Source organism: Mesoplodon densirostris, chromosome 6 (genome assembly GCF_025265405.1).
Source record: "Mesoplodon densirostris isolate mMesDen1 chromosome 6, mMesDen1 primary haplotype, whole genome shotgun sequence".
Lineage (NCBI taxonomy): Eukaryota > Metazoa > Chordata > Mammalia > Artiodactyla > Ziphiidae > Mesoplodon > Mesoplodon densirostris.
The window spans coordinates 119,667,858-119,681,522 of NC_082666.1; the positions used below are offsets into that span (position 1 = coordinate 119,667,858).

Consider the following 13,665-nt stretch of genomic DNA (forward strand, 5'->3'; position numbering starts at 1 on the left):
ACCTACCTCAACATAATAAAGGCCATATACGACAAACCCACAGCAAACATCATTCTCAATGGTGAAAAACTGAAAGCATTTTCTCTAAGATCAGGAACAAGACAAGGATGTTCACTCTCACCACTATTATTCAACATAGTTTTGGAAGTCTTAGCCACGGCAATCAGAGAAGAAAAAGAAATAAAATGAATACAAATTGGAAAAGAAGAAGTAAAACTGTCACTGTTTGCAGATGACATGATACTATACATAGAGAATCCTAAAAATGCCACCAGAAAACCACTAGAGCTAATCAATGAATTTGGTAAAGTTGCAGGATGCAAAATTAATGCACAGAAATCTCTTGCATTCCTATACACTTAATGATGAAAAATCTGAAAGAGAAATTAAGGAAACACTCCCATTTACCATTGCAACAAAAAGAATAAAATACCTAGGAATAAACCTACCTAGGGAAACAAAAGACCTGTATGCAGAAAACTATGAGACACTGATGAAAGAAATTAAAGATGATACCAACAGATGGAGAGATATACCATGTTCTTGTATTGGAAGAATCAATATTGTGAAAATGACTGTACTGCCCAAAGCAATCTACAGATTCAGTGCAATCCCTATCAAATTACCAATGGCATTTTTTACAGAACTAGAACAAAAAATCTTAAAATTTATATGGAGGCCCAAAAGACCCTGAATAGCCAAAGCAGTCTTGAGGGAAAAAAACAGAGCTGGAGGAATCAGACTCCCTGAATTCAGACTATACTACAAAGCTACAGTAATCAAGACAATATGGTACTGGCACAGAAATAGAAACATAGATAAATGGAACAAGATAGAAAGCCCAGAGATAAACCCACGCAACTATGGTCAACTAATCTATGACAAAGGAGGCAAGGATATACAATGGAGAAAAGACAGTCTCTTCAATAAGTGGTGCTGGGAAAACTGGACAGCTACATGTAAAAGAATGAAATTAGAACATTCCGTAACACCATACACAAAAATAAGCTCAAAATGGATTTGAGACCTAAATGTAAGACTGGACACTATAAAACTCTTAGAGGAAAACATAGGAAGAACACCATTTGACATAAATCACAGCAAGATCTTTTTTGATCCACCTCCTAGAGTAATGGAAATAAAAACAAAAATAAACAAAGGGACCTAATGAAACTTAAAAGCTTTTGCACAGCATAGGAAACCATAAACAAGACGAAAAGACAACCCTCAGAATGGGAGAAAATATTTGCAAACTAATCAACAGACAAAGGATTAATCTCCAAAGTATATAAACAGCTCATGCAGTTCAATATTAAAGAAACAAACAAGCCAATCCAAAAATGGGCAGAAGACCTAAATAGACATTTCTCCAAAGAAGACATATAGATGGGCAAGAAGCACATGAAAAGCTGCTCAACATCACTAATTATTAGAGAAATGCAAATCAAAACTACAATGAGGTATCACCTCACATCAGTTAGAAAGGGCATCATCAGAAAATCTACAAACAACAAATGCTGGAGAGGGTGTGGAGAAAAGGGAACCCTGTTGCATTGTTGGTGGGAATGTAAATTGATACAGCCACTATGGAGAACAGTATGGAGGTTCCTTAAAAAACTAAAAATAGAATTACCATATGATCCAGCAATCCCACTACTGGGCATATACCCAGAGAAAACCATAATTCAAAAAGACACATGCACCCCAATGTTCATTGCAGCACTGTTTACAATAGCCAGGTCATGGAAGCAACCTAAATGCCCATCGACATACGAATGGATAAAGAAGATGTGGTACATATATACAATGGAATATTACTCAGCCATGAAAAGGAATGAAATTGAGTCATTTGTTGAGACGTGGATGGATCTAGAGAGACTGTCATATAGAGTGAAGTAAGTCAGAAAGAGAAAAACAAATGTCGTATATTAACGCATGTATGTGGAACCTAGAAAAATGGGACAGATGAACCAGTTTGCAGGGCAGAAGTTGAGACACAGATGTAGAGAACAAACGTATGGACACCAAGGGGGGAAAGCGGCGGTGGGGTAGGTGTGGGGGTGTGCTGAATTGGGCTATTGGGATTGACATGTGTATATACTGATGTGTATAAAATTGATGACTAATAAGAACCTGCAGTATAAAAAAAATAAAATTCAAAAAATAATAATAATAACCCTTACCTAAAAACTTAGGACTCTCCTGGAACTTTCTTTTATGCATGTTGTCCCAAGCCAATCTTAATTCCTCTTAGTGTTCCTGGCTCAGCTGTGTCCCATTTCTCTTAGCTAGGCATAATCCCCTTGATCCATTTCATCCTTACTTTCATTTAACTGACTTGTTTACTTGTTTTAAATAAATTACAACTGAAGAATTTGAGAGAAAGAAAAAATATCTTTCTAAATTTCCTCCTCAGGAGCTCTTCAGGTTGTTGTAACCTCTACTTAAGTAACTTTTATGATATATAAGAAAAACGGGTTTCCTGTTTTGTAAACTGTTCTCTGATTACAACTGAGATTGGAGGAGAATGATTTTTATTAGTAAGTAATAATACTACTGGTAGAAGTCAAATAATATCTGTGGATCTCTTGTCTCTCATACTACCTCTGTTCTGATACGTTTTTGTCAATTCCAACATATTTGATTTTGTATTATTTCATCTTGTTTTTAGTTTTTTGACCAATTTCTTTGATTTACAAAGTGGGCGATTAAAAACAATTTAGTAAAAATTTAAGTAAACTTGTTCAGGACTAACCTTCACCCTGTCTTATAGACTCACCAGATGAATGAATAAAAGACTCATCATAATATTTTATTTTTGTCTTATTTTAGATTTAGATTATCCTACTAAAACAATATATTGATATTCCATATGAATTACACAAATTAAGACTAATTTGTCCTTTAAATTGAGACAGTTTTAAGAGGGAAAGGGGATGCTATTAACAGTTATACTAGGAGAGAGAGAGAGTCCTGAAATCTAGGACTGTCCTGAGTAAACTGGGATGTATATGGTCCCCTATCTCAGGATAATATTTGCTAGTTGGATAGCTACTATGATATTTTCAATGGGCTTTGAATAGTCAAAATGAGTCAAATTATAGCTAAGAGCATTACAAAACTTACCATAGGACTTTCTTTACTTGTAAAAAATACAAAATGGAATGGCTAGATCAAGTCTAAAATTGTTTAAGTGCCTGTAGATTTCAACTTGGTTCTTAATAATACTTCCATAAAGCTAGAAGTGGAATAACCAGGCAGTAACCACAAATTGAAATGAATCTCTCCTTTAAAACTTATGGTTTATAGACTTGTGGCTATTAGGTCACAGGGAATCTAAAGTAGACTACATTATAAGATAGGTAAAAGAAGAGGTGATAGCCAATTTTAAAATGTCAAAAAAATTTTTCTGTTCAAGTTGCTAATTTACCATGATGTTGTATATAAACTTTATATCCAGTGTAGACTGAAGTTGGTTGTTAGCATTTCGAGATTAGAAAACACAGCTAGACCTCCCATACCTAGTTTTCTCAAGTTTATGCTCTGTTACTGTAGCAAGTTATTCTGCGGAAGAGCTCCATCCTGTTAGTTGTGTTCTTGTTATCAGTAATATTTTAAGCAACTACCTTTTAGTAATACATATGTACATACATAAAAAACACCTATGATTCCCCTGATCAGGAACTGAAGTCAAACTTCCAAGACATGGTTTCATTAGGTCTGTTCTTTGGAAGAAATAAATGCCCTTTTAGTGTTGTGATTTCTTTTCCTTCATTTTTTTAAACCATAGTTTCATTTTTAACACGTTTTCCATAGATAAAAGATACTCATATCATCTAGTCCCTTGTCTCACTTTTAGCTTATCTACTGAATCAACTTCAAGTCTTTCATCTTTATGTATAACATAATTTATACACACACACACGTATATCTTTTAAATGACTTTGACTTTAACTGTGGCCTTTTAAAAAATTAGAATCAATCATCTATAATATATAGTATCTTCGATTTTTTTTCCCATGTAGTTCTGGTGCTGTGGATGTGAAATCGTAGTGATGCATTAGGTTTAATTTGTTACGTAAAAGTAATGTGTTTATGGTTTTTCTCTATACCTTTAACTGTTAAAAATTTTTTTTTTCTCTCTTCCTAGCTGTCCCCTTTCCTCCAACACAGCGGCTTACTTTGAAGGAAGTATTTGAGAATGGGAAACCTAAAATTGATATTTTGAAAAACCATTTGGTGAAGGAAGGGCGACTGGAAGAGGAAGTAGCCTTAAAGATAATCAATGATGGGGCTGCCATCCTGAGACAAGAGAAGACTATGATAGAAGTAGATGCTCCAATCACAGGTATGAGAAGTATTTGCATGGTGGTACTTAGATTTGAGCTAATTTGAGAAGTGATTACAAATAACAAACTAAAATGTGTGATAATTATTTTAGGAATTGTGAGCAGTCTTAGGATTGTTTAGTATGTTTGTTATTCATTGAAGAAACACAATTTAAAATGTCTAATATTTCCAGTAGGACTATTTCGTATTGATAGATTGCCTGCAATTATCGAGCAGTCCAGTCAAAAGCTAGACTGATTTAAGTTAAAAGTTAAACTGTGGTCCTATTGGTGTAATGCCCTTTCTCTTCTAAGACATAATGTTTCACCTCACCCTAGGTCTGTTTTCTTTCCTAGTATGTGGTGACATTCATGGACAGTTTTTTGACCTGATGAAGTTGTTTGAAGTTGGAGGATCACCTAGTAATACACGCTACCTCTTTCTGGGTGACTATGTGGACAGAGGCTATTTCAGTATAGAGGTAAATATTAAACTGGATGTGTTGAAACTATCATATTATCTTTTTAAGAAAATGTCTTTCCATTCTTCAGTAGAAATTAAAATGAGAACACTGGCAGAATTTATAAACTTTGTTAGTTTCAATAATTAAAGTGATAGAGATACGTTTTAATTGATATAAAAAGAACTATTCCTTTTATTAACCAGTAAAAATCTGACATATAAAAGGCTATGTTAACCCTGCTTTGCAAATAACTTAAGTGTTTACCAACCTTTCCTCTTTGTAGATAGTGTACAGGCTGTATATAAATGACATAAATTGCTATTCACCGTAAGTGGGGTTTGGATTAGCTCACCTTAATTATAAAACTATAAGCTGCTGAGCTACATTGAACGCTTAGACTAACTGCCAATGCTGAATAATCAGGCACTTAGCCTCTTGTAGGAATAATTTATGATACCATTGCACATAGGAAGTACATGTTCATTGAAGGAAAAAATGATTACAGTTAATGAAGTTAATGAAAACTCAATTTATACATTTTGAAAATTGTATGATGACAGGAAAATGGTTAGATTTAAAACAAAGTATAAGCTTTTATGTACAAAAGATAAAACTATTTCAAAACCTAACGCAATGACTTGAGTACAGTGGAACCACAGGACATTCATATTTAGTGTCCATTGATTCAGCTCTACATGCTTGGCAAATAAAAGAGAAGTAACTTTTGAAATGGTGCAGGTAATCGAATTTATACTATCCCCAGAATAAGCATGAGATGAGAAATTGAGTCTGCTTGCTGTTCTTGCAGTCTTTAGTTCTGCCTCTCCCTCGTAGTGTGGGACCCTCACTGTACTATGTATGTTTCTGGTGGTTAAAGGTTTATTGTTCATGCAGCATCACTCCTACATACAAGTCAACTATCTCACCTGGTACTCAGCCAAAAAAGCAGCTGGGATACTAAGGCTGCCAGAAAAATAAACAACAAGAGAAATATATCTTACTCTTTAGTTAGATAGACAGTCTTAAGTTCATGAATCAAAAAAGTTCCGTGTTGGACTTCCCTGGTGGCGCAGTGGTTGAGAGTCCGCCTGCCGATGCAGGGGACACGGGTTCGTGCCCCGGTCTGGGAAGATCCCATATGCCGCGGAGCGGCTGGGCCCATGAGCCGTGGCCGCTGAGCCTGCGCGTCCGGAGCCTGTGCTCCGCAGCGGGAGAGGCCACAACAGTGAGAGGCCCGCGTACCGCAAAAAAAAAAAAAAAAAAAAAAAGTTCAGTGTTATCTTGCCAGTGTCTCAAATTCATTTAGTGTCATCTATGAGTTCGAAAGTTAATGATAGAAGCTAAGGAAATAAGCACATTCTCCCTGCTGCTCAGTAAATTCCCAAGATTTCTAAATAGGTACCTGGGATGGGTGGAGATCATACTTGCAGACTGTAACATTAAAAGCTTCCCATATTCCTATCCACATCCTATTTTAATAGGCAGTATGTCAAAAGTATGGGTGTTTGAAAGACACATTGAATGCTTAGTTCTTTGTGTTTAGTAGCATGAGGAAGTTTTAGAGGCTGAAGAAAAGAATACAGAACTTACTGAATTTTTAATTAATTTTATTTAATGAAATAACTTTTTTAAAAAATTTAATTTATTTATTTTTATTTTTGGCTGTGTTGGGTCTTCGTTTCTGTGCGTGGGCTTTCTCTAGTTGTGGTGAGCGGGGGCCACTCTTCATCGCAGTGCGCGGGCCTCTCACTGTCGTGGCCTCTCTTGTGGAACACAAGCTCCAGACACGCAGGCTCAGTAGTTGTGGCTCACAGGCCTAGTTGCTTCGCGGCATGTGGGATCTTCCCAGACCAGGGCTCGAACCCGTGTCCCCTGCATTGGCAGGCAGATTCTCAACTACTGCTCCACCAGGGAAGCCCAGAAGTAACTTTTTAAAACGATAAATGTTGTGCCAAATCATCCTCTGATTATTAACTCATATACTTTAAAAATAGTTTCAGTGCATCAATATATTCACAATACACACACACACACACAATGATTTTTGTACACATATGCCATATTCAGAATATTTTGTGTTAACGTATTTTTTCTGTCACTCATCAACAAATGTTTCCTGAGTGCCAACTTTATGGCAGGCTCTGAGCATCAAATAATGAGTAAGATTCATGGTCTCTATGGGAGCTGACAATCTAATAGAAAAGATATACTTATGAATAGATCGCTCAGTACGATATGAAAATATTTATTTATTTATTTTAATATTTATTTATCTATTTTGGCTGTGCCGGGTCTTTGTTGCAGCATGCGGGATCTTTTAGTTGTGGCATGCAGACTTCTTAGTTGCAGCATGTGGGCTTCTCAGTTGTAGCATGCGAACTCTTAGTTGCGGCATGCATACAGGATCTAGGTCCCCGACCAGGGGTCGAACCCCGGCCCCCTGCCTTGGGAGCACGGAGTCTTACCCACTGGACCACCAGGGAAGTCCCCAAAAGTGCTTATTTCATTATTAGCAATATTCTTCATATTAGGACTGAGCACAGTGCCTGACACATAGTAGGCACTCAGTATTTGTTGACTGAACGAATGTTAATAAATCATAGTTTGTATTTGGCTTTATCATGTTATTTGATGTTTGGCTAACAAAGCGTTTTTCTGCAACAGCTTAAGAGATAAATGAATCAAAACTTTAAATTGACAACGCTGTATTATACCAGTTTTAAAACTGAACTGTAGGATATATCTCGTATTAGTTAGAAGCCACTTATAGACCACTAAGATTATAGATTTCTGTAAGCTACAACTTAGTCTAACATGATACAAGTATACACTTGAACAATAAATTTTTATCAATGTCCTTGATAAGCATGAGTGTGATGTTTTTGTCAAACAGATGAAAATAAGGTAATGGGGTCCCTATTATAATTTTTTGTTATAAGTAGTCATTTTTTTGTAGAAAAATTGGGAAATGCAGAATCTAAGAAAAATAATTCTTATAAATGAATTATAATGAAATTACTGTTAACATTTTGTTGTATTTCCTCACAGTCTTTTTCTTCTTTTACATGTGTATATTTTTTAAAGAAAGTTGAGATCGTTGTGTGCATCCTCTTTTGTAGTCTTTCGCCCCGACTCATCATTGTCTTGAGAGCACTTTTCTCTATTGTTAAAATTTCTCCAAAAGTATGATTAATGGTATAAATACCATAATTTATTTCACCATTTCTCTTTGGATAATTTGGTTTATAGCAGGTACTGCTTATTTGCCTACCTTTTCTCTCCTTCTTCCTTACTACCAAATCCCTGTTTTGTTCAGATAAATGGGATTGGGGGTTGTCAGGGAGAACTAAATAGGTACCTGGGATGGGTGGAGATGATACTTGCAGATTGTAACATTGCGGACTGTACCTTTTTAAAAGTTCTCAGGGAGAACTTTTAATTTCAGGGAGGGAAAGCCCTTATCCCAGCCCAAGGGAATGAATTCTGGTTGGTTTGAACTAGTCATGGCAATCCATTCCCTGTTACCAGTGACGAGTCCAGGGTAAAGATGAGATCCTCTTTTGCCCAGTAATATATAAAGGGACTTCTGCACGTTGTTTTGTCGTTGTTGTTTGTGTGTGTTGTTTTGAAATTTTTTCTTTCCAGATGAAAAGACTCTTGCAAGGTGAAAGCTTTTGGACCCCCATTCCACTATGTCATGGCAAATGTGGGTGTGTGTGCTGTAGCAGCCATTTTGTGACCATGAGGAGGTGCTATAACTAAGAATGAAAAGCAGACCTGCTGGGGCTTCCCTGGTGGCGCAGTGGTTGATAGTCCGCCTGCCGATGCAGGGGACACGGGTTCGTGCCCCGGTCCGGGAGGATCCCACATGCCGCGGAGTGGCTGGGCCCGTGAGCCATGGCCGCTGAGCCTGCGCGTCCGGAGCCTGTGCTCCGCAACAGGAGAAGCCACAGCAGTGAGAGGCCCGCGTACCGCAAAAAAAAAAAAAAAAAAAAAAAAAAAAAAATGCAGACCTGCTGTGAATAGCAGATCAAAGAGAGAGAGAGGGCATGATTTCTTGGTGAAGATGTTGAGCTGGTACACTAAACCTAGACATCTTGCCTCCAGACTGCTTGTTTTCTGAGATGTTTAAATGTCTTTATGGCTTAAGCAGTAGTTAATTGTATCACTTGTACTGTAAGTGGTACAAGGTTGTTTCCAGTTGTTTCCATTCTGCATATTGCTGCAATTAACATCTTTTTGAATACATCTTTAATAGCATTTCTGATATTTCCTTAGATTGGATTCTTATAATAGAATGAGTATTTTTAAGAGTGTGAGCATTTTTAAGACTTTTGATATGTATTGCCAAATCGTTTTTACAGAACTTTATTTTCTCTTCCATACTTAATAATTTCTCTTTCCTCGAGCCTGTATGAGAGAATCAAGGCATGATGATTTTTTTTTTTTCCATGCCCAGAGCAAGCATTGATCTTTCCTGAAGCAACGTGGGCTTTGGTAGTACACCAGGGACTGGTCCAAATGTGACTGATAAAACAGAATAGTAAAGTTTCACTTTTGTCTGAGCCTTTTTTTTTTTTTTTTTCTCTTTGTGGTACGCGGGCCTCTCCCTGTTGTGGCCTCTCCCGTTGCGAAGCACAGGCTCCGGACGCGCAGGCTCAGCGGCCACGGCTCACGGGCCCGGCTGCTCCGCGGCATGTGGGATCTTCCCAGACCGGGGCACGAACCCGTGTCCCCTGCATCGGCAGGCTGACTCTCAACCACTGCGCCACCAGGGAAGCCCTGTCTGAGCCTTTTGATATTCCTTCTTCATTTGCACCCATTATAAAGTACTTCCTCTGTGGTAGGGGAAGCTAAATTTTAGTTTCCTTTCATTGATTTTATAATAAGAGAAAGGATTAAAGGGAACATTTTCAGCATAGGATGTGTTGCACTAAATGCACAGGAGCCACCAAAGAGAAAACGTTATCAGATGTTTAGGTGATGTAAATGTTATCAGATGGACAACTAATGAACAATTGTTGACATATAGAAATGATTCTTGAGGTGGAGTAAAAATTCTGTTCACATAGAAATACAAAGAGTATTGAACAGATCTTCTGATAATCATGACCTTTAACTGATGTGTACAAGATAATTGTACAGTTGCATCCTGATGTATAATACAAGGAAATAAAACTTGAGATTAGAGGCTGAGAAGTATATCAACCAAATTACATTGTAGTGTGGATGAGCATTATATAGCTCGTTACTTCAAAAAGTTTAGTTGGTCACTTCAGGAGGCAGAGATAAAGACCAAATAATTCAAAAGATATATCATGTTCTTGGTTGGGAAAGGTAAAGAGAAAGTGCTTTCTGTGTTTATATATGAATTTAATGTAATTTTTCCTTGGAATATTTTGTGAAATTTGAAATATTATGTTGAAAACAAAAGTCAACCCAAAAAAGGAAAAAGCCATCCAATTATATTTGTATGTGTCTATATATTTACATTTTATAGTGTTTATTTTGCAAGGTCTGTCTCAAAATATACATTATTTTGATCCAACAATTTCCTTTTTGAGAAACTATACTGCACATGTACTCATGTACAATGACATATGAATGGTTTGTCACAATAATTGAGAAGTTCTGGGCCTCCCTGGTGGCACAGTGGTTGAGAGTCCGCCTGCCATGCAGGGGACACGGGTTCGTGCCCCGGTCTGGGAAGATCCCACATGCCACAGAGCTGCTGGGCCCATGAGCCATGGCCGCTGAGCCTGCGCATCCGGAACCTGTGCTCCACGATGGGAGAGGCCACAACAGTGAGAGGCCCACATACTGCAAAAAAAAATAATAATAATAATAATAATAATAATTGAGAAGTTCTACTGGCATTTAATGAGCAGGGTTCAGGAATACAGAACATCCTGCAACAAAGAATTATGCTTGTTAATAGCATCTAAGTTGAGAGACATTGTTAAATTCTGGGGATGTGGAGATAAACAAGCAAAGCCAAGTCCTTTATTGTTTTGTTTTGTTTTTTTAATATTTATTTGGTTGCACCGGGTCTTAGTTGTGGCAGGTGGGCTCCTTAGTTCTGCAGTCAGACTTCTTAGTTGTGGCATGCATGTGGGATCTAGTTCCTGACCAGGGATCGAACTCGGGCCCCCTGCATTGGGAGTGCGGAGTCTTAACCACTGCGACACCAGGGAAGTCCCTATTGTGTTTTCTAGTGAGAGAGATGGCATCTTATATTTGCTTAGTGTCTATGAAAATCAAATCAGGGTAAGGGACAAAAGGGGGACAGGAGTAGCTAATTTAGTTGGAGATCAGGGAAGTCCTATCTGAAGAGGTAATATTTGAACAAAAACTTGAATGACCTGAGGGAATGAGCCATGCGTAGATGGAGGGGTGGGGTGAGTACATTCCAGGCAAAGGGCATATCAAGTGTAAAAGCTCTGAGGAAGGAGCAAGCCTAAGGCAGCCCAGGAATAGAAACAAGGTCAGTGTGGCTAGACAAAATGAGTAAGGGGACAATGTAGACAGTGTATCAGAGACATAGGCAGGGTTTACATGATGTCAGGCCTTGCAAACCATGGTAGAGTTTGGGTTTTATTCTGAATGCAGTGGAAAGCCATTAGAGCTTTTTTGTTTGTTTATTTGTTTGTTAAGCATGGAAGTGACATATTCACATTTATGTTTTAAAACAATTACTCTGGCTGTTACGTGGTGGACTGACTATGGGAGCCCAGAAAGACTAGTTAGTAATCTCATCCAGTAAGCATAGGCAGGAGATGTTGGTGACTCAGAGTAGGCATTTTGAGAAGCATTTGGATTCAGGATTTTGAAGTCTTTCCTTTCAAAAAGGTGGGAAATCTTGGTTGGATTAAGCTCTTAAGGTCATGGCACATTTATTATTAGTCTTTTCTAAGTCCCTCTGTTGTTTTGTTTTGTTGTTCTTATCTGTGACCTCTGTTTTCCTTACTCCCTCTCCCAACTATACATGTTTCTGTTGTATTTAGTATATGCCTCAGAATACATATATTATTATTAATTTTTTAATATATAACGTTTTTGTGGGAAAAGTATTTTAATTTTACATAAATGTTATGGTGCTATTCAGTCGTTCTCAAACTTTAGCATGCATCATAATTACCTGGAGGGCTTGTTCAAAAGCAGATTGCTGGAGCCCACCCCAGAATTTCTGATTCTTTAGGTCTGGGATAGACCCTGAGAATGTATATTCTAACAAGTTCCTGTGTGATGCTGATGTACCACACTTTGAGATGAATGTGACCACCCTGAGAGAATCATTGCTGTAGCTCTCTTGCGGTTGATTTTTGTTTTTACATATCAGTATGTTTTTAAGATCTATCTGGGTTTCTGTCTGCTCCATAGTATCCCATAGTATACATCTGTGACATTTTAGTTCTCTGTTCTCAGTGGTGGACACTAGGTTGCCTCCAGTTTCTTTCTATCATGAACACTGCTGTGAGGCACACCCTTATATAAATCCACTACGGTCCCATGTTTTAGTTTCTCTATGGTTTATGAACAAGAGTGGGATCGCTAGGGAAAAGGGTACCTACCTTCATATAATACTTGAACTGATTATTGCAGATCACTCTTCAGAACAGCTGTACCAGTCTATACTCCTACCAGTAGCACCTAAGAGTTCATATTTCCTCATGTCCCTCCTCCAGAATTTCGTTTTATCTCATTTTCTAGTATTTACCAAAATGGTAAAGTAGTATCTTATTGTCATTTCAATTAATATTTCTTTAATTACTAATGACACTGAGGATCTTCTCATATATTAGCCATTCCACCCATACAATCACTGTTGAGTTTCTTGTATGACATTTCAGAGATAGGTTAAGCATATACAAACATATTTGCATATATGTTTTTAAAAATCAATGTACTTATTAAGGTACATTGCCCTTTAAGTGCTGCTTTATCTGGGTCCCACAGATTTTGACATGTATTGTTTTTATTATCATTCAACGTTTTTTAAAGAATTATTTTTAAACCCTAAGACAATGAAGCAGTATGTTTTTTGTTTCCAGTCATGTGGGATTTTCTTAGAGTTAGTATTTTGTTACTGATTCTAATTAGTGTAATTTAATTAGAGAACATAATCTGAATAATATTCATTCTTTGGAATTTATTGAGACTCCCTTTGGAATTTATTGTGGTACCCAGTAGATTTTTGTGACTATCCCATATATACTTGAAAATAATGCATTCTATACTTGTTCACTTGTTTTCTATAAGTTTGATTATTTTTGTTTGCTTGAACTATGATTTACTTTTGGGTTTGCATCAAAATCTCCAGCTACAGTTATTTATTTATCTGTTTCTCACAATAGTCCTGTCAATTTTTGCTTATGTTTTGAAGCTGTATATGAATGAGATATGTATATTTCATGATTAGACTATATGATTGATTTTCATTATTCATGGATTCTGTATTTGTATATATGCCTCCCTACTAAAATTTATTTGTAATCCCAAAATCAATACACATAATGATTTTGAGGTCCTAGGCCCTCTCAGCAGAAGGAGCTAGGGGTTATATATGCATATGCATGTATATATATATATATACATGCACATGTGTATATATATATATATGTAGCTTGGTTATATATAGTGTGTGTATATGTATATTATATATTATATACATATATAACTTGGGTTAGTTCTCCCCCAACCCGTCCCTTTCTTTGTTACCTTGTTATCCATTTATAATACAGTTAGGCTCATTTGTTACTGTTCATATTACATTTGGGGTTTCTGTCACATGCTGGTTGATTTAAATACTTATCTTGAGTAATTTTAATACCCAAGTAATTTTAATTACTGTGGTTCTCGAGGTCAAACCTATC

General features: G+C 37.0%; 1 protein-coding gene across 2 annotated transcripts in view; it reads left to right on the forward strand.

Annotated features, from left to right (window-relative positions):
• The window catches only part of PPP3CC (protein phosphatase 3 catalytic subunit gamma), a 92,248-nt gene that overhangs the window by 33,291 nt on the left and 45,292 nt on the right, over positions 1-13,665 (forward strand). For both annotated transcript variants that reach the window (XM_060102506.1, XM_060102507.1), the window contains exons 2-3: positions 4,151-4,348; positions 4,686-4,810. In XM_060102506.1, coding sequence (XP_059958489.1) covers positions 4,151-4,348; positions 4,686-4,810 — 323 coding nt within the window. The remainder of the gene's footprint in view (positions 1-4,150; positions 4,349-4,685; positions 4,811-13,665) is intronic.